Raw genomic sequence first — 21,391 nt, 5'->3', positions numbered from 1 at the left:
TCTACTTGTGCCAACTCGGCAAACCTCGAGGGCGGCTAAGAGCTACCTCAATTCCACTCCGCGCGCTCGTACAACTCCGCAAAGCCCGCGGCTCCCCTAAGCGGTGCTGGAGCCGCTAGCCCGGCATTTTGCCACATTAAGTAAGCAATTGCCTAAACAGCATTAAAGAGATCGATAGGAAACAAAAAGGAACCAAGTTTTGCCACAAGGATATACAGCAGAAGGACAAAATCATGTCTGCACAGAAGAAAGCGCTGGGCAGACAGAGAAACAGTTTTATGCAGCGCATCTACACAGATGCTTAGAGATCTTGATAGAAAGGGATGGATAAGGAGCATTAGCGATAGACCATGCAATTCAAATGACAATCACAACCCCAGTTTGGTAAACATATCCTTTAAAAAAAAAAGGGGGGAATTATTTTTTCTCCATTCTTCAGAGCAAGAAACTGTAATCAATTTAGGAAACAACCCACTCACAGATAATGAATCTGGTATTACTTTACCACTGTTGTGATGGTCACCTCCCTAGTGGAAATCCCCATGTCTTCATTTTATGATGGCTTAAGTTGGAGAAGATGCTATTAATACAGCACAGCAGCCTGCAGTTGCCTGGAAGGTGCCTTTTGAAGATCATGCGAAGATAATGAGAAACATCCTGCACTTGCAGGCTCATCACACATTTGTTGGCCAGAGTTAACTAGAATCTCTCTTCACAATCTCTTAGCTACAAAAAATGCTGGCTGTTTTACAAAAGAAAACTATCAATGAGCTAAGGCATCTGCCTCCAGCGGGCCTGTGCCAAGGAAAGCTTCTCCTGCGTCTTCTTCCATCGTGAAATCTTATCCCATGAAACTTAGTAGCACCTATCCTTAGACCACGGACTGGAGATGTGTCTGGCATGAATTGCATCTGCTCTAACTGCTCGAATTTTCTCCTAGTTTCTTTCCTACACACAATCTGCCATAAATCCCCAAATATATTTTCAGTTAATCATCAGTCCCTTACATAACATTTCTGACTTTCACTGCAAACCCATAACGCCGCTGTCCCTATAGCTAGCCCTCGTCAGAATCCAGATTACCTGTAAATGCTTGCAAAGCAGGCTTAACTGCTCATTTGTGGTCACCTCCAAAATTAAATAACCAATAAATAAATAAAGAAATAAAAGGTGGAGGATTGCTTCAGATCAAATCATTTGGAGCCTAGAAAATATGTATGCTCTCACCAATTTGTGAAGGTCTTTCTTAAGTGCATAAGAGAGACTATGACATCTCCCTATGGGCACAGCTTTTGTTAGAAGCAGCAGGATTATGGCTAAGCTTAATGCTTTGCAAAAATAAATGAATAAAAATTTAACATCTTCACTTCTTCCTAAGAGATTTTGCCACTCCTCACTGGTTACAATTAATACTCTGCCTCTTACTCCCCAAAACAGGGCTTATTGTCTGAAAAGAAACCCTATGGATGCCTTTGCATTTCATATCCTGCTTCCAGCTGCAACAGCACCTCTGGCTTCAGAACTACCATATTTTCCTGTATATAAAACCCCCCAGTATAGCATACACCCTATTTTTGAAAGGCATCATGAAGGAAAAAAACACCAAAAAACTGGTTATAGGGTTATAGGGTTATGGCTGCACAGAGGCTAATCTTCAACTCACTCAGCCTCCCTTTCCTGCATAACTAAAGCCCTAGATAAAGCCTGGTCTCCATGGGTGGACCTCTGAGCTTTAAAAGAGCCAGACAGTGGGTCCAACTGCACAGTTACTGCGCGGTAACTGCCATTATTTTGAAGGCCTGGCAGCACATGGGTTGTTTCAGGCCCTACTGAGCAGTAGCAATGAACTAGTTGTTGCTACTGCAAAATAGCATCGAGTCAGGGATTGTGCCCGCCAACACTAGGTCACCGTAGCATCTTGTGTAGATGCGCTCCCTGTGAAATAGATGGCACAATCCCCCTAAGAAAGCTGAGCTTCATTAGTAATCAGAACTCATGGTAGAGCTCACATCTTTTATTAGACTAATTGGAGTTTTGCAACCAAAAAAAAAACTTTAATTGCAAGCTTTTGATTGCAAGCTTGCAATTAAAGACATTTTTTTGTTGTTGCAAATATCTACTTAGTTTAATAAAAGATACCACCTCCACCACGGGTTCAGATTCCTTTTTTCTCTAGATCAATATGGCTGCACCCCAGATACCTGTGCTTCATTCGTGGTACTTCCAGACCCTTAAAAAGGTGAGATTTCTACAACCTATTGAAATGGCAGTCGTTGCTCAATTTTGCAGGCCTGTTTTAGGGAATTTAAAATACAGATGTTAGAGGTAAGGGAACACAGGGATACGTGGAGCACAGACCCATGCAGTGACGAAAGATGGGTGTGAACTTGACAGTGCCATGAATTGGCCCTTGACTCCATCAGCTGCCTGAAGAGCAATCCCAGGGCTGCTGCCCAGAGGGATTGCTTCTAAATGGGGTAAAAATTAAAAAACAAAAACAACCCCCCCTTGCTGGCTTAGTAGGCCACCCCCACATTTAATTCTTATTTTATTTGGAAGAAGGGCTGATTGGTAGGAATGCGTGTGTCTACTAGACAATACGGTAGACATCCCTTTCTTTTGTACTCTCTGAACTGCGGGGACTACATTCCCCACAATGCCCCTCGCACCGGGCCAGGACAGGAGGGGAGGAGCGCTCTCCTCTCGCGACATTTGGGCGCGGCCCGGAAGTGCCCGCGACTTGGAGACAGGAGGGGGACGCGGCGCGCAGTGACTGAACCGCCGCCATGGCCGAGACCGATCCCAAGACCGTGCAGGACCTGACCGCAGTGGTAAGGCGCCTACCTGGGGCCGCGGCCGTGGGCGCCGCCTCTGGAGCGCGAGCTGCGCGGGGCGGCCGTTAAGGGCGGGGCCGGGCGGCCATTGGAGGCGTGGCCTGGGGGATAGCGTCAGTAGCGGTGGTGCGCATGCGCATTGCGGGCTGCCAGGGGACAAGGGTCTGGAGGGGTGACGTCAGAAGCTGTGTTGCGCATGCGCAATGCGGGCTGTCAGGGCACGAGGTGCCTGCTACTGCTCCCCACTGGCAGGGCGGAGGGGAGGCGGGTACCACAGCATAGGGGAGGAGGGGGGCACTGAGTTTGAGTCTCCCTCGAGGCAGCCACCAAGTGCAGCATCAGGAAGCCGGGCCCCCCAAAAGCCCAGCACCATCTGTACAGGGCTGGATGTGGCCGCCTGGCCCATGTTTTCCAGCTGGCCGGCAAGCTGGATGCTCGGCTCTACCATCTGGATTTGGGGTTGAGCACCGCCATCACAGAGCTCGAGCTCCCTCGTGCGTCTCGGCGTCTCCTTGCTGGCGTAGCGGTGGGGAGGATTGGGCTGCCCCACGGCTTCGAGCAGGGTTGTGGAGCTGCCTGGCCGGCGGTTCTCAGCCTTTTTAGACTCGAGGCACCCCCTGGGAATTGCTTGCTTTTAAGTTTTCACTTGGTTTTTAACTACGGGTGGATAACAGGAGCAAGTTTCAGGTTCACGGACGTTTAAGGGTGGAGGGGACACCTTGCGAGATCATTGGGTCCGGTCCCCCTGCTCTGGGCGGGAAGGCTGCCCTGACCCAGGGCGTGTCCACCGGGGTCAGATAGCCGTGGCCTGGCGCACCTCTGCCACCTAACCGGTGTGCGTCCAGGCTCCTGTGGCAAAGTGCTCTGAAGGACATGACGGCCAAACGTTTTAACGCTGTGGATCCCTAGGTGAAAACTCTGGGTTCATCTTGTAAATGTTGGCTCACATAACTGGAGCCATTGGGGGACATGCTGGCATACCCTTGGAAGGATATCAAGGCACTCTGGTTGAAAGTTACTGCACTAGGCTAAAAAAGTAGAAGGAGGAGATATTAAGGTGAAAAGTTTGAAAGCGATACTTTAAACTTAAGACTTTCCCTGTGTTTTAGGTACAGACATTGCTTCAACAGATGCAAGACAAATTTCAGACCATGTCTGACCAGATCATTGGAAGAAATATCCTTTTCTGTACTCGTGCCTCTCTGGGTGTGCGTCAAAGATATTTGCAGACTTTTACGTCTATCAAACTCTTATCTTTGCAGTTCGGCTCGTTACCGTTAGCTGTCCCTAGTGAAGCTGCATGCAAGGAAATAAGAATATAAATCATGTACAGTTCATTTTCTTTAACTTGCGTTAACTTGACGACATGAGCTGTCGCATTGATGACTTGGAGAAAAACATAGCCGACCTCATGACGCAGGCAGGAGTGGAAGAATTAGAAGGAGAGAACAAGACGCCTGCTCCTAATAAGAGCTAAAGTGAGAGAATTGCTTTGCTTCCCAAGTGAAATCTTCTCCCTAATGATGTAAATAGCAGAACTGGCATTGACTTTAAAGGGGCCAATTTTTCATGCTCATTTGAGAAGCAGACTCTGAAATTCAAATAGAGCAATTAATGAAACTACTGTAACAGGAGTTTGTATCTTTGTTGTGAAGTGAATTCTAGGATATTTGTTCGTGATCTTTAGGAAGTTCCTACCAGCTTGTTCAGGCAGGACGGCTGCTTCAGTGACTAGAGGCATGGAGTATTAAAAACTGGAAACTGAGAAAAATACAATGTATGAAGAGTGCAGACTGGTGAAATAGCTGCGTCACCGCCTCTGCTCACGTAGCCTGACATCACTTGCACAATTAATGTTTATTCTAACTGGAGTTGCGCTGGCGTTGCAGCTAATTTCACTGACTCATTTCTGCCAGTCTCCCTAGCAGTGTCACTGTTTGTTGCCGAAAAATAGAAATTGGGCAACAACCAGCTGCTTCGCCAGCTTTATAAGCAACAGTTAAGGTATGGGTTCTGGCATGAGACTCCATTAAGAAAAATCTTTGGACTAGTACAAGTTTGCGGATCATGGTGAAGTGATACTAAAAGTCCCGTACACAGGGTGTGCCTATGCTGGATTAGTGAGGTCAGTTTACCTTGTGAGATTTCACTTAGTTCAGTGAAAAATTGACAAAAGGTGATTTATTTATAATTGTTGTAGGCCTTGAGTATAGGAAAGTCCCAGTGTTCCCCATAGAGCAGTGGTTTTAAGGAAACTGGTTTTAAGCAGTTTTAGAAGAACCTTAAAATTGGGGACAGAACAAGGTATCTTTTCACTGTATCATCAGCCCTCAGCTCCCACCCCCAATCCACATTGTACTATCTGCTGGAAGGGAAGATTTTACTTTGAATTCTTACGTATTCATCTGCTCCAAATATGACAGCAAAATGTGGGCAGATGAGGGTTTTGATCCTGCAGACTTCTATTCAAATGTTTAACTTTATATTCTTGCCATTCTTGTTAGTAAAATTAAGGTCTTGCAGTTTAGATTAGTCTGATCTTAATTGCACCAAAGTTTAGCTTTATTCTTCATATTCAATCATGCTTAAATTCCTACTGGGACCTTGCAATTGCATAAACGTAGAAATTTCACACTTGCCAATCTCTCTTCGTTTAAATGCTGGTGGGGGGGGATCAGCTGCCAGCTCACCTTTTTTGTATTCTACTAGCTGTGCGCAGTGCTTCTGTTGACTGTACTTGTCTAATCAAATTCTTATTTACAATATCTTTTATCTTCCTCAACAGGTTGCCAATAAATTAGGATGAATGCTGGGATACATTTTTTACAAGCCCGTGAGATTACAGAACAGCTTTTTGCAACTACTGTGTGTAAAAGCATTTTTATATGGTTATAGAGCTTGCATTCCTAATGTATATTGTATACCTAGGCTTAGGTTAGTTTATATTTTGATTTGTGTACTGTAGTTTCACGTTTTGAATTCTTGTTATAAAGGATCAACTGTGTTATTAAAACACAAATCTGATGGATCTGAACTAAAACTACTGAATGTGAGTGGATTTTTGTGAAGTCATTTATTTTTCTCTGTTTACCTTTTATAAACATTTCATTTTGATGGCGAAAGATCTAGTGATTTCTATTGAAATTGAAAAATTAACTTGTCATATGTAACTTTGTGGAATGAAGCACAAGATTGAAATACAGAGTTAGTTGTAGTACTATTTAGATAGCATAAATTACTGAACCAGTACAAGGTTGTTTATTAATGTTTTTAATATATCCAAGATGACGCTTCTGGAAACTTGAGACTCCAGAAAAAGAATCACAGCTTGCTCATACTCTTGTATTACTTTACCTATTGAGCCTGTATTTTAATTCTCTAAAACACGTCTGCAAAATTGAGCAATGACTGCCATTCAAATAGGCTGTAGATTTTAAAAAGCTGAGGTGCTATTAATTCTTGGTTAAGGTTTTCTAAGAGTATTGTAAGATACTAGACTGAAACCCTGATAGCGCAGGTCCATTAACAGTGTTATATCTGAACAGTAGTGTTATGAAAATAATGATAAGCCACTATCTGAGAAAAGTGCCAGGTCTTTGAGGTTAGATCACTGGTTCTCTGAATGAAACTCTGCTGATTAAGAAATAGCAGAATATCCTTGTATGCAAAGGAAGGAAGGAATCCAGTTATCAGAGAGTTGTAAAGTCCTGGTTATTGTGAGAGCAACAAAACTCTAGGACTCTTCATAATCCTCTGATCCAGAAACCAAAACTCGTATTAAACTTTTATTAATCTTGTCCAATTTGTGTCTAGCTGTTAAAATTTAACAAGTTAAATTAGAGTTTTTGTTTTCATAAATATTTTCTGAATAGTCTTTACATATCGTTTTACTGGAACACAAAAGTGACCAGCGTTTGGAAGATTGGTGTGGCTGTTAAAATACCAATGCAGTTTGAGTATAACTTTGGCATAACACTGAAAATGCATCCAAGGGTCTGAGAACTAGAGTGGAATTATGAAGGCAACACAAAATGTGATTTTTCAAAGCAGGAAAAACTGTACTATAAGCTCATAGTAATAGGGAAAGTTGTGATTTGTAGGTGTATGCTGTACCACCAGCCTTAGATTTGTTGTACTGTCATTTAAAATACCTAATAAACTGTTAAATGGTAACATATAATAGTGAGATTATGTTTAAAGCATGGACAGTAGTGCATGCATTTCACTAATCTACCCAAAAACTTGAATTTCAGCAATTGAATACACCATTTAAAGGCCCTGGTGTAATATTTCACCTGCATTTGATATAATACAAGTTATCTGACTGTGCATCCATAATTGTTGAACAGGATTTAGCTATCCACTGAACATTACAATATGGAGAATCTCTGTGAGTTGTTTTCTAGTTCTCAAAGCAATTGCACATGCTGCTTTTGGCTGAAGAATTAGAGTGCTGAAATGAAGTTTTACTACGCCTATACACTGTAACATTTTACAGTATACAGGGGAACCTTTAATGTGGTATAGTTAAGAAAGTTACATTATTCTCTCTCCCCCACCCTTCTAACTGTCGTGATTTTGACTGTGTATGACCTGACTAAAGTCAGTACTTTTCAACAGGTCTAGTTACAAATATAAGTTACCAAGAGAATTACACTTTAAAGGGGAAAACAAATTAGGATTCACTGTAAGCATTAACTGATTAATATTACTCATTAGAGAAGTTCAGGCAATTCGTCATTTATGTTTCTTACAACATTTATCTTGAAGACAGAGTATCAAACATGGGGAGGTACTGGAGTGCACAGGACTGATGCATTTAGAAACCCCTATCAAGAGGAGGAAGTTGTGATGGATCAGCCATGTCAGGAGAATAAGACTATCCCCAAGAATATTTTGTATAGCAAGATTTGAGATGGCTCTAAAAAGCAGGGTTGCCCTCTGTGGTGGTACCACACTGCAGAAATTACATGAAGTTGTTCAACATTAAGGTACAAAGGTGGGAGGAGTGCGCAGAATCCTGTTAGACCTGGAGGGAACATTTAGTATTGGGTGCTGCTCAACATGAAGTGGCTTGGATCCTAATGATGGAACCAAAGTGAGAAAGAAGGAAGCAGCATGCTGTAAACTTGCTCCAACTGGGACAACATATGCATCTGTGAAACTTGTAACAGGCTGTCGCACTCTAGTGGGTTTTGTCAGCCACAAACAGATTCATCAGGCATCTGATTAGACCTCTTACATGTACCCCATGATCCAGAGGCTAGATTGTTGCCTACTGTCTTGAAGATGGACTGTAATTTCAAAATGTAGCCCCAGGGCTAGAAACAGCAGTCTGAATCCAGCATGAATGGAAGTCAATTGTCAACTCTCTCTTATCTGTGTACCTACTTTCTATTTTATGAACATGCCTCCAGTTGCCACAATGTAGTTTGATTTTTCTTCTCGGTACACTTACATCCCGTGTCTTTCTTTCACAAGTGAAGCTCTGCCTTACCCCAGGCCGGCCTCGTTTCTGCGTATGCCTGTAGTATACACCCCGCACTTTCCTAGCTGGAGTCTTTCTAAAACCAAGGAATTGGGAATAGGATGGTCAGTGCTAGAGCAGCAGACAAAGGTGGAGACATTTCCATGTGAAGCACACCAAGCAAATGAACTTTTTTTCAACTAGAGCAACTTATGACTGATACAAAGTACAGGGAAGATTCTGCACAGTACAACAGTAGTGCAGTTAGCCTGGGTACAACAATAAATTGTGGTGTGGGGTGTTTTCTGATTAGTTTATCTGATTTGCAGTTCACTTAAATCAGCATTTCTCAACCTGTGGGTCGCAAGACTATACGAAAGGGTCGCAAACAAACTTTAAAAATGTATTATCCTTTAAACGAGAAAAATGGAAACTGGTTTTTAACCCCCCCTCTCATTTCAAACCATTGCCCTATGTGTGTGTGTGTGTGTGTAGATTATCTATCTATCTGTATGTATGTGTGTATATTTCTATATAAATAGATATATATAAATATACGCACAAATATATAACCCAGTGACCCTCACACACACGCTTCCTCTTTACCCATAATTGCAAGTGGTTGGAGGTGAAGGGTGCAGATTGCTGATTTCACTTCCTGTTTGACTCTGGAAGACCAGCTTTATTTAGCTAATTAATTCATAGGCCACTCTCTCTCATTACTCAGTAAAATATAGGAGATCCAGATTCTGCTTTAGAAAGCTTTTGCCAAATAAATCATGGTTTGGCTCAATGAATGTTCTGGTAAGGTGAACTGGCTCTTATGAGGATATACAGATTGACTCTATATCCATACTGAGGATATACAGACTGACTGGATGTGGGAGATAGCACTATGTCTTTCTTGAACCAAGGTTCAGATTAGTACCTTCACCACCAGCACTCTGGGGGTAGAGATAATAACTAGGAACATTGTGGAAGCTTTTGCAAAATGGTTATTTTCCAGGTAGCTCCAGGGTTTTCTTCACATCCCCTGCCAAGACAGGGAGATACAAGTCCCTTTCTTACATACGAGAGCTGACCCAGAGCAATGAAGTGACTTACTAAATGGCACACAGAATGCTGGGACAAAGTAGGGACTTCACCCAGCCTCGAGTGCCCCGTTCACTCTGAATCCTTCCCCTTGTGGTTTCATTTTGGTTATACTTCATTTGGAAATCATTTAATTCAGGAACAAAATGTCTAAAATGAGTACTTCAATATTTCACCATGAAGTTATTTGCAACCAAGTCTCTTCCCAAAATAGCACTAAACTGCATCCCAAGTTCTCACATGATCTTCAGTTATACATCTTAAAAAGAGACTAATTTCCTAGCAGACACTGCCTCCTTGTGGACACACACTTTCCATTAAAATCTGTGTTCAGATTAATTATTTGGTTGCCTTTTAATGTAAAAGTTCATATGTTAGGGCTTGAATGGGCCACATGCTGCTTTGAAATGTAATAATTATACCAGGTCAGTCTGGTTCTGCGGTTGCAATTAAGAAAATTTATGGGATAAGCACATCCCATAAGCCTCGCTGTACTTTAATAGGACTTGACATTTTCGTGTTATTTTTTGTTCCTCTGGTGTAGAGAGTTAATGAAATCAGATGATTAGGAAAATGAAGCATGGAAACAGAAACCAAAGAAACAGTTATGCAGGCACCCTCACTTGGAGTATTTAACAGGTTCGACAAAGTATTTTCTCCTTTTCACTTCTGCACACAGAGTATCGTGTACATTAAGCCATTTTGCTAGAGGAAACTGAAATACCATTTGTGCAGCATGAACACTTTGATTCTTTTTTATCTTTTTTTGAGATTTATTGAAAAAGTAGGAAGATGAGATCTCAGCCCTTGGGAACTTACAGCCAAGGGTGGAGAATGAAAGGAAAATGGGAAGCAGCAAAGCAAGGAAGAACTGCTGTCACAAGCTGTGACTGGTCAAGGATCTCTTGTGCTAGGACACAGAAACAAAAAGGTGCCCAGTGTCTCCCAGAAAGTCAGTAGCAAGCTTCTTATGAAAGTCTGCTATTCCCATGGTTCAGTTCAGTGCCCCTTCCCTGCCTCTCAGGCACAGTGTGCAGCTGGCTTCTTGTCCCCCACTTGCAACCAGGTGCATCTACACGAGACATTTGCTGTGTAGCTACCTAATTAGCTCTACAGTAAAGTCTCAACCTCTACACGTGCAGCTCTATTGGGCCACAGGAAACCAGGTTAGAGCAGCCTAGGCTGGCAGGCTGACCCTCCGGGTCCCCTGCCAGCTGGGGCTGCTCCGCCCCAGCTCAACATGGGATGTTGGGCGCACATGAAGACACAGCACCCAGGAGTAATACATACTCCAATGTGTGTCGGAGTTCATTCATTCAAAATTAATCTCAAGTGTAGGTGTCCCCACCACCTCCCTACCCTAGTTAATCAGGTAGCAAATTATACCTGAAAGCAGCTCCCACCATGCTTGTGTAGGGTCAGGTGCTCTGTAGCCTGGAAGGCCCCAGCTGCAACACGTAGCTCCTGTTGTAACCAAATGTGCTGCCGTGCCCTGTCAGTAGCAAGGCTAGGGATTGGTTAGGGATTCTTCAGCAGACCACATTCCCCATCAGAAAATGTCATTGCCCTGGCCTCAAAGATTTCCCTGGGACCGTGAATTAGAATCAGGCTGAATTTGGATGGAAACTTGCCCTACTTCCTGCCAGCTCGCCTTCCCACCTCCCCAGACACTCTGGCTCCAAGGCAGTTTGCCCGGCAGACAGCTGGGACTGCCAGGCTCCACAGGCAGCTGGCTTGTTTGGTGACTGCTAAGGCTGTAGCAAACTGAGAGGTCACCATGGTGAAGCAGGGGTGGGATGGTATATGTGCGTAGGCTGCACAGATAGCCTGACTGATTGTTGGGCAAGACCCAGCATTGCCTGTGGGTTCAAAAGATTCAAAAGATTCTGCTTGCAGGTCTTTTAAATGGTGCTTCCTTCCCAAACAGCTGTTTCATGCAAAATACTACGTTTTTAGCTTCTGGTTCTGATTAAAATCACTTCTGTCCAGCCTATCTCCCTCTCCCCAACTTCTGCAAATACACAAGTTTTCCACGGGACAGATTGTGGTGCTAATAAATCTCTCTGTCATTTTTAATGTGCATCTTGCTTTAAGCATAATCTACCCTGGTGCAAATTTAAGCTTCAGTTTTCACAAATGTTTGAGCATTCAGTTTTAAAAATAAGTGCTGCCAAAGCAAGTTGCCAAGTATGTTGCACATGGAAACGGAAGGAAAGAGCATTGTGGTAAAGTCTACAGATAACAGAAAAGCATCCTGCATAGTTTGGTCCAAAGCTGATGGTAAAGAGTTACAGAAAGATCTCACAAAACTGACTAGGTGGGTAATAACATGGTGGGTTGAATTCAACATTGGTAAGTCCAAAATAATGCAAATGAGAAGAAATAACCCTAATGATACGTATATAGTAATGGGCTGAATTAGCTGTTACCACTCGGGGGAAAGATCTTGGAGCCACTGGAGATAGGTCTCTAGAAACATCAACTCAGTGTGCAGCTGTGGTCAAAAAGGCAAACAGAGTGTTAGGAATCATTAGGAAAGGGATGGACACTAAACAGAAACCATTCTTATGCTATTCTGTAAATCCATAGTGTATCCATATCTTGAATACCATGCGCAGTTCTGGATCTCAAAAAGGATATGGCAAAACTAAAGAAGGTACAGACTGAGAGTGAAAAGGCTAGGAGTCCTCATCTTGGAAGAGAGATGACTGAGGAGGGACGTGGCAGAGGTCTATGAAATCACAAATGGTGTGGAACAAGTGATTCTCTTTGTCTCATAATACAAGATCAAACAGCGGGTTTTAAGTGAAACATAAAGTACTTTTTCATGTGTTAATCATGTGCTATGTAAAACTCCTCGGCACAGGAGGCCACTAGTACAAGTGGATTCAAAAAAGGATTCAACAGATGTATGGAAGACAGATCTATCAGGGTCTATGCAGCATTACAAAAGGGATGGAGCCTCAGGCTCAGAGCATCCCAAAACTGAGGACTGCTGGTAGGTGAGTAAGGCAGGGTGGGTCACTCAACACAGGCTCTGCTTCCCAGATTTGTCCTCTAACCATCCACTACTAGCAAATATCAGAGAGAAGATGCTGGGGTAGCAGCAGCTTGACCTGACCCAGAACGGCAGTTCTTAGGATCATGGAAAAAAGACAAAAAGGGACACGAACATGGCTGAAGCAAACTAATTGAAATGTGAAACCAGTGCTGTATTAGCCAGAGCCCTCAGGGATGGGTTTTGCCACCAATGAGTGAAAAAAAGGGGAGAGGAAGAAGGAAGAAAGAATTTGAAGCCACTTTTGTGCCTCTCTTTATGTTGGTTCCAGCTCTTTGTTTAATCCAGAGCAGCCATAAGGATGCTCCGATTTCTATCTGGGCGCCTACAGCCCCAAGGGTCCACTGTCCTGCACCCACCACCAGGGTAGCTGGATGGAGCAGGCAGGTAGCTGGATGGAGCGGGGGGCCCCACGGGCAGGGCACACTTGACCAGGCAGAAGGGATGGGGCCACGGGAGGGTGGGGAGTGGTGTTTGGGAGCAGGACAGGTGGATGGGGCTGGGGCTGGGATCACAGGGTGGTGACAGTGCAGGGCCAGGGACCGAGATCTGGGCCAGAGCTACAATCCTCTCCCATGACATCCCAGGGCACGCAGGAGGTGGATCATGGCTGTCTTGGGCCCTGGCATTACACTGTCGCTGCTGAGTGATCCTGGCCCTGCCCTTGCCCCACTCCTGGATGCTGCTCCCTACCTGCTTGCAGCCCCATCCCATCCACGTAGCCGAGCGCGCCCTGCCTGTGGAGGTCCCGTCCTAGTCTCATCTGCCTGCTCTGTCCAGTGCCCCTGGTGGTGTGTGCGGGGCAGACGGGGCTGGATAGGATCAATTGGCTCTCCCCCACCCCACGTCAGTTGGTGTAAGCAGCTGTGACGTTGGGGAGGCTGAGGCTGGGTCAGCACCCCCTCCCAGCTCTCAACAGCTCACCAAACCACCTGAAGTGGCCCTCCAGCCCAAATAACTGCTCACCCCGATCTACTTGCTGCCTCCGACCCATCTCAGGAAACTCTTCCACCCCCACAAAGCACAGAACAAGTCTCTTCTTCCCATATTAAACAAAGTTAAAAACAAAAGTTTATTCAACTTACAGCATATTTAAAATTGATTGGCTTTTCACACCACAACTCATCTTAAAATCATCCCATAGATTGCAGCTACACAATTAAAAAGCACAATCACATTTAAAAGGCAGCATCAAACGTATAAGTCTCTGTCACAGTCTGCTCCAGCATGACTTGATTATTTAAAGCTATGCTATAAAAACTGATTTACGCTATATCCCTTTGATTTCAATTTCAGAATGCTAACTCACAATCATTGCTTTAACTGATAGGGACAGAGCAAACACTCCAGGAAAAGGAAAGGCTAGAATATGAAATCTGCTTCTGTCATGTTTATTGCCCATGCAAATTTATCTCGATGGGTTTTGCTGTAGATTTTCTCCAGTGGAACACCCCGATTTTTACACCTGGAAAAAATGATTATTTAACATTAGCACGTGCATGCGATAGGCCTTTACCGAGAGAATAAATACATGATCCTTAACATAATGGAAATGATAACTGAGGGTCTTTGAACCAAATTTCTTTGATAGCATTAGGAATCTGTCTCTCAGGCCCTGGCGTTACACTGCCACTGCCCAGTGATCCTGGCCCTGGTGCTACCCCCCAGTCCCACTCCTGGATGCTGCTCCCCAGCTGCCTGTGGCCCCATCCCATCCACCTGAACGTCAAACAGCACAAATGCATTTACATGCCTTCCTGAATCAGGACTCATGGGCCACATCCAGAAAGCACTGGAGCTAAGCATATTTCCCATGGACTTAGATCAAGCCACAATTGATGACCAGGTTTTAAAACCCCCTGGGCAGGTTGGCACCTTTGAGGCTAAGTGGTTCAGAGAGAAATGAGCTTGTGTAGGCAACAACTGACTGCATCAGATGCGGTGAATGGACTACACCAGTATATTTAAAGGATACAATGTTTGTTACTGGACAATGCCTCCCAGACTTGGGAGGAGAGACTCACCACGCGACAGTGATCCGAGGATCCAGGTAGTTCAGTTTGGAGGCGCCCAAAGCAATTTGCTTGTTTTCTTTCCGGTCAATCACTTGCACCTCCGGTTTCTGCAAACCTTCTTCTGTTCTTTGCACTGCTTTTTTCTTGCTCTGCACTACCCTGTGGTCAAAAGATACCATTCCTTTTCAGGTAACTGATATGGGTCTCAGCAGAGACAATCCTAACAGGGTGTGGGGCTTGGGGCAAATCAGCCTGTGCAGGGTCCAGGCCCAATGAAGCCGGTGGCAGCAGTGGGAGCGGGAGGGGTGGCGAGTGGCCTGGTGAGAAGCCGGTGGCGGTGCTGGCGCAGTCACCAGCACTAGGCAGGCCCTGCAAGATGGGCCGTGGCCACTCTGTGGGGGCCCCCAAAGCGCGGGGCCTGGGTCAGTTGCCTCGATTCGCGCCCCCGTAGGGACGGTCCCTGGATTTCACCGTACCACTCACTAACAAAAGAATAAGCAAAATAGATCTATGGTTGCCATTAATCCATATCGAGTTCTAAGCAATAGAAAAGTAGCAAAGTGAAGTTTGGCCTAAAGGAGCTTAAGGGAGCCTGGGAGCAGGCAAATCTGAATACGTTAACACTAGCACATACTCCCCTCGGACACAAATGCTGGGCCAGCTGCATACGTGACATGGCAGATACAAGATGACAGTTACATTTTCAAGATGCATGGCACATATTGTATTTCCCCACAAACAATACACGCCTTTTCCCCAAAAACTAGCTGCTGGAAATTGTAGCGCATAGTATATATGAGAAATATGGTAAAAGCAGTTTCTGTAGTCCACAGAGCCAAAAAATGAACAGGCTCAGCATCCTAACTGCTGATCCTAAATGACTTTCTAAAAAGAAAGATCTTTTCCTTCTTTCATTCTGCCTTTCAAAAAAACAAGGTGTGTATCTTATTCTAGGGCAAGTTAAGTGCAGGAAAAGATGGCATTTGCGTTCTGCTGTGGGTATGCGTTCACCCCGTGCATTCTGAGTAGCAGTGCCACCGTGACGAAGCAAACTGCGTGCTCTCAGCCAAACGCCTGCCTGCCCTTAGTTCCTTCTAAGTGGGATACTATCAAAGACTGCTCAAGCTATGAGGGTGGAGGGAAGAGATGGGATGTATTCTTGCACAACAAACTTCAAGGAGCAGGTAGTGTAGAGGAAGCAGCTGTATTTTCACCTTGGGTTGACTGTGCACATGCACAGCCTAATGCAGCCGGCTCCCAAACCATTGACATTGCAGGCAATGGGACTTTGAAGCCACTATATGAACTCAAACTGACAGCACCAAATGCTGGAACAGCAGCGAATGAGGGGGGCAGAGCAAATTAAGCTAAGAATATAGATGGCAAAGATTGTAATTTGTGGTGCTTCTACAGAAGTGAGTGCAGAAGCAGTTTGTGTTGAAGCAGAGATGGGATGGGATCTTGAGCTAGGAATGGAGCCATGGAGTTGCCACCTGGGTTAGCGATATCCCAGTGACAGAAGATGGTGCTGGTTCAACAACACTGAGTACACCAGTCCTTATGGGAAAAGTACTCCTGTAGGAATCCCGATTCAGTGCTGGGGAATTTATGGTGGTGTTTGTGGGGAATCCCTTTGTGAGAAGATGAGGCAGCCATCCTTGATCTCAACCAAATAAAACCCAAAGACTCTTCCATCACTCTTGTATCCTGGTTTGGAAAAGGAGAGACATTTCTTCCCTGTACTTGGAGCAGACAGAACCAGAAAGGCTCTCTCTGTGGAGCAGCTTTTAGGTTTCCCAGGGATGAATGCGCTTCATCAGGGGATGTTCCGGCCAAGTCTGTTCCAGCAGGTGCTCCCTCAGGCAAAAAGTCTCTAGATGGCCTCCAGGAAGACCAGAAGAACTAGGACAACTGAGCGCTTATCTTTTAGGCAGACACGGTTCTTTGGGTAAGCCCGGTATCTTTTATTACACCAACTCCAATTTGAGTTGCTGTAATAAAAGACATTGGATTATCCAAAGAACATTGTCTGCCTAGGTCCTTAGGCCACGGGTTGTCAACTGGGGTGCCCAGGGGGTATGTGCAGGTGGGCCAGGACAGAGCGCCACCACACACGATCCTGCAGTGCCGTACAGGCGCCAGCCGCCTGGCCAGATGTGGGGGGCAGGGTAAGCTTGCATGCGGTGGCTGCTGCTGCTCCATGTCCGGCCATGCACCGCTGCATCAACCCCCCTGCTATTTGGCAGCCATGGGGGAGGGAAGGGGTACAATGATCCAAAAAGGTTGAAAACCCCTGCCTTAGACCAACATGGCTACCACCTACACCATTTATCTTCTAAGTGTTCTTGGCCTGAGCAAAGCAAGCACAGCTTGAGAGTCCATCATTAGCAGCATGACAGCTCTACAAGAGGCACGCCGCTTGAAGACTTCTGCTTGATTACAGATAAGTCGCATCAGCAGATTTGGGAAGAAAAATCTCCCTAAGGGAAATTTCTTATGCTGAAGTTAGGAAGTGTTAACTAGTTGCAGTGAAAAAACATTACTTGGAAAGAAACTGGAAGCTCCAATTCTCTCAAGGTGCCAAGAGATCGCAAGACACCCAGGCTCTTTCACAGCCTTGCTTGAGAGCATGAGGCCACACTGCGGCGTGCTCTGCCACAGCATACCACACTCCCATACCAGTCTGCAGCATCATGCCCCCAAACTGAAACTGAAATCCATCTTCTAGCGTATGAATTGGAGCTTCCCATCCATGCGGCCTGAGTTTTCACCTTGTTAACTCTGCAGAACCCTGCTGTTGTGACTCTGGACTGCAAATCCCAGAGACCTCAGGGGCAGCAGGAAGAAGCAGTAGATACACATCCCATGCTGGCTATGTGCCAAACAGCTCTGCTCTTGTGCCCCCCCTGGTTTCTGGCCTTGGCCACTGCAGGCATATGGCTGCATTTCCTGAATCAAAAGTGATCGTCTGTCCAGTTGTTTCTCAGTTTAATCTCTGCAGTTTAGACTAACCTGCAATGACTGGATCAATTCAGCCTTGGGCTTTCTGACTGTCTGTACTTAACCTATATGTTCTCCTCTATTATATGACTGCATCTACTAGTACAGGTCAAAATATACGCTGGTATCATAGGAGTCTGCGACTGTCACTAAGCAGCTGGATCTGTTGCATTAATGTTGTTTAGTGGTTTGCAGGGGACTACCAAGTGAAGTTAGTAGCATCACAGGCTTGATTCCTGAAGGGGGCTAAGCTGGTGACTCAGGTAAAGTTTTGGTGGTAGGTTGCTCCTCCAGGTAGGAAGTTTCTATGACAAGCACCAAATGCTTTCAGAGCTCTACGAGAAATTATGGACTGCAGCTGCCCTATTTGAAGAAGGAGGCCCCCAGCATGATTTTACTCGTCTTTGCTACATTCCAGGGAGGGAAGAGCCACAGCTGTGTGCGACTGTTGGAATAAACTGACTTGCAAATCAATCGTATTTGCCAGCAGAGATGGCCAAAAACCACACCCCAGCTCCCAGCCGACTCTTGAAAGCTGGCGAAATTCAGAGCCACCTCTAGTAAGATTTTAAGCAATCAATGACCACTTATAACCATCCAAATACTTCAACAGCTACCCCAGAGCTTCCCGATGACAGAGGCAGAACCTTGATTTTCCGGTTGCAAAACTCACAGGAGTCTTATCATTTTCCCTAAAAGAAAAACCTCTCATAGTCATTAGCCATGAGCTAACGACATTTGACACTCATCTGAGTAGACAAAAATTAATGTCATGGACATCTTAGTTCACAGTGTCACAGAGTCATTTGCAAACAGCTTTCCATTCCCTCCATCACAATTCCAGCGCTCTCTGCAAATTCAACAGTCTGTAACTTGTCAGCTTTTAAACCAAAACGACATCTGCAGGAATTGTTTGCAAACAACATCAGATTCGCAGAGCTATCTAAATGCAAAACACAGTCCTCCTCATTTCCAATTAATTCAATTGCTTCTTGATGAGGATTGGTCCTAGAGTTGCTGGAAATATGCACAATGCCCAGCAAAGAGCTGGAAGTGTTGTTATGAAACCAGTCGAATGGTCCTCAGAATTATAGACTGATCCATGGAAAGAAAGTATTTGGAAAAGCTTAATAATGTGTTTCAGAAATTCATTTGGGCAACGCAGCATTGTTGGTATGTCACTTGGTTATTTGCTGAGCATCATCGGTGCGCCGGCCAGAGAGAGAGAGAGAGACAGTTACAAGCCAAAGACCTAACAATCCTAAATGAAACGTGAGAAAAGAGAGGAACAAGCTGATCTATAAAACTACAAAAGGACAAGATGTTCTTACAAGGGACAGAAACCGGTGTCAGCCTGATTCAGTAGATGGCACTCTGTCCTCTGCAATGAAATTCCAGTGTGGCGTTAGAGTCTCTTGGTTACACAGAACTGCAACCGCTCTGTTAGCTCTGCTGTAGGACAGGATTTTGGCTGGGATGCTGTCTTGAGCTAGGAAGAACAAACGAGCACAAGGCTGTTTAGCAGAGGAGTTTTGCTGAATCAGCAGCGTTGGCTTAGAAATGGTATTTAAAAGGTTTGTTTTTTGGGAACTGGCTTCTAGGTATATGTATATGGTCATATATGCATATATTCTTGCTGAATAAGCAGGAGGCCTCAGTTAGTTCCTTGGTCTCTCCCACCACGTGCAGCATGCCAGATTCTCTTCCTTTTTTCATATCAGTTCATCAAGAATACAGCTCCAGCTAAGACAATGAGGTTATATCAGTGTAATCCAGAGTAAGTGCAAGCGAAGCCAGGTTGCACATGTCCTCACAGTCCATACTATGGGATATGTATGATCATATAATTCCCATCTGTCATTTTAGGTGCTGTCCTATAATTCTAGTGATTGCTACCTTTTCTGGATAGGTCAACTGTGCAGCCAAAACTCGCAGACGAAAGGGTAGTGGAAGCAGACTCTTAATGTATAGACAGTGACTACTCTTAAACAACTGGATGATAACTAATATTCTCATTGTTTCTTAGTTTATACCAGCACAAAACAAGGGAGACCGGTGGTCCGCTCCCCAACACTTATGGAAGCACACACCCCTTTCTAAACTTAGGATCTGTGAGCGCTTTCAGCTGTTGTTGCGGGGTAATAGAGGCAGTGTACGTGCGAAAAACCTTGGCTGTCAATCCCTCCATCAGACACCGAAGGTACTTATTGAGCATTGAGGTCTGCAATCAGAATGATACACCTTTAGTTTAAGAATGACTTACTCTGGCTCTACACTTAATCAAGGGGATTTCTCAAATGCTTCTGTGTTCGCAAAAGCTGAGGAAAAGGTGCCTTTCTCTACGTTTTCTGTAAAACTGTAACACTTTGTCATTATCTGCTATATGAAACAGCAGGGCCAAAGTGCTTCGAAGAGCCACTGTGCCACCTTTCCAGCATCCTGAGGTTTGGACTCACAGTACGCTAGTAATTCTCATCACAAGTAGGGTTTTCTCTTCCATTGATGTATCCAGGCCCTGGAATACACGTACCCATTTTGAAGTGGGACCTTGAATCCAGGACTTTATTAATGACTAGCAAATTACCCACCAAGAATGATGGGAGAAACGGGGGCGGGCAAGACAAGGCGCTGCACGCCACCACCCCGCGCTGCCACCACCTCCCAGGAGCAGGGGGGCAGGGGAAGCTTGCACGCGGTGGCTGCCAGACACTGGCCCGCACTGCTGTCACTGCATATCCGGCCACGTGCCTTTCCCCCCCCGCGCGCTCCATGTCTGGCCCAGCACCGTGCCCCGCCACCCCCACTCCACATCCAGCATGCAGCCCCTCCCCTCAACAGTGCAGGGCAGTGGGTGGCCCCTGCCCCACGTTGCCACCACTCCGCATCCAGCCATGCATCGCAACCCCCCCCAGCTCTGCACCTGGCCCCACTACATCCCCCCTCACGTCTGGCGGAGCACTCTGATTAGCTGTTTTAGTAAGCATTGCAATTGGCTGCCAAGACAGCCAATCAGAGTGCTCCAAGAGCGTTACAGACAGACAGACGGGTACACAGGCAGATGGACTAAGCCCTTTATGTATATAGAATAAGCAATGTAACAGCAGAAGTTACTCTTTCCTGCCATGGCAGGGGTCAGACGTGATGATGTGCTCAGGTCCCTTCCGACCCGACCAACTGTGAAACTATAAGTAGTCAAAAGTCCCCACGTCGTTTTGGGGGGTTTATTCATGAGAGAGAACCCATGCCTCCAAATTTAGAAGACCTAAAGAAAAAACTGTATCGGGAGTGGGGGAAAAGAATACCTCGCACAAGCATGTGATAGATGATTGGCGCACCATGCTTTCTTCTGGGGCAGGAGTAAGATGAAGTGGCCAGAGGGGAGAACGAAGGGACAGAAAAGATGCCAGCAGGACTAGGAAGAGGATGGGTGGAAGTAGTAACCAGGCAGAAAATAAGGATCTCAATGGTAAAATAGCAGCTACACGTTACTCATGTCCAGAGCCCCGGCTGGACTTCCCCTCACCACCCCACAGCAGCTGGCAGCGAAGAGAGTTTGGCTCCAGACAGCCGAGTCCATCCGGGAGACTTTCCGCTCCTTCTTTGCCGAGCTCGAGCGGTGGGGTGGATGGGTGCTTGCTGCCTTCTGCTCTAAAGGGCGGCGCGGTATGGAGAGCAAAGACGGGGAAACTGCACAGACTCGACTTTGCCCTCTCCTGCTACTCTAAGACCAGAAGAACGAGCCTGGCTGGGTATGACGACTCCAGGCCTCATCTTGGCCGGCGCATGCAGAGAAAACCCTTGCCGGCAGTGGAAGCCCCACATTTTACCCAGCATCCCTGGTGACCGGCCCTCGGACGCTCTCTCCTTAAATGCACACAGACAGTGGTCAGAGTGGCGATAGTTCACACATCTGCTGCGATCCCAC

The 21,391-nt window shown here is 45.5% G+C and overlaps 1 protein-coding gene and 1 long non-coding RNA gene across 3 annotated transcripts in view; one reads left to right on the top strand and one right to left on the bottom strand.

Annotated features, from left to right (window-relative positions):
* Positions 1–3,082, bottom strand: part of LOC109310662 — a 73,256-nt gene extending 70,174 nt beyond the window's left edge. Inside the window, exon 1 of one of the 2 annotated variants that reach the window (XR_002101289.1) lies at positions 2,845–3,082. This is a non-coding gene — a long non-coding RNA (uncharacterized LOC109310662). The remainder of the gene's footprint in view (positions 1–2,844) is intronic. The other variant, XR_002101288.1, reaches the window with a different exon arrangement.
* Positions 2,717–7,007, top strand: HSBP1 (heat shock factor binding protein 1). The gene is made up of 4 exons (XM_019535946.1): positions 2,717–2,831; positions 3,944–4,010; positions 4,193–4,312; positions 5,620–7,007. The coding sequence occupies exons 1-3, from the start codon at positions 2,787–2,789 to the stop codon at positions 4,309–4,311; spliced, it is 231 nt and encodes a 76-aa protein (XP_019391491.1). The 5' UTR covers positions 2,717–2,786; the 3' UTR covers position 4,312; positions 5,620–7,007.
* The last annotated feature ends 14,384 nt before the right edge of the window (positions 7,008–21,391 follow it).

The sequence above is a fragment of the Crocodylus porosus genome, unplaced genomic scaffold (genome assembly GCF_001723895.1).
Source record: "Crocodylus porosus isolate Cpor-Errol unplaced genomic scaffold, CroPor_comp1, whole genome shotgun sequence".
Taxonomy (NCBI): Eukaryota; Metazoa; Chordata; order Crocodylia; family Crocodylidae; genus Crocodylus; species Crocodylus porosus.
Note: the sequence above shows the minus strand (reverse complement) of the source record. Positions and strands in the feature narration are given on the sequence as shown.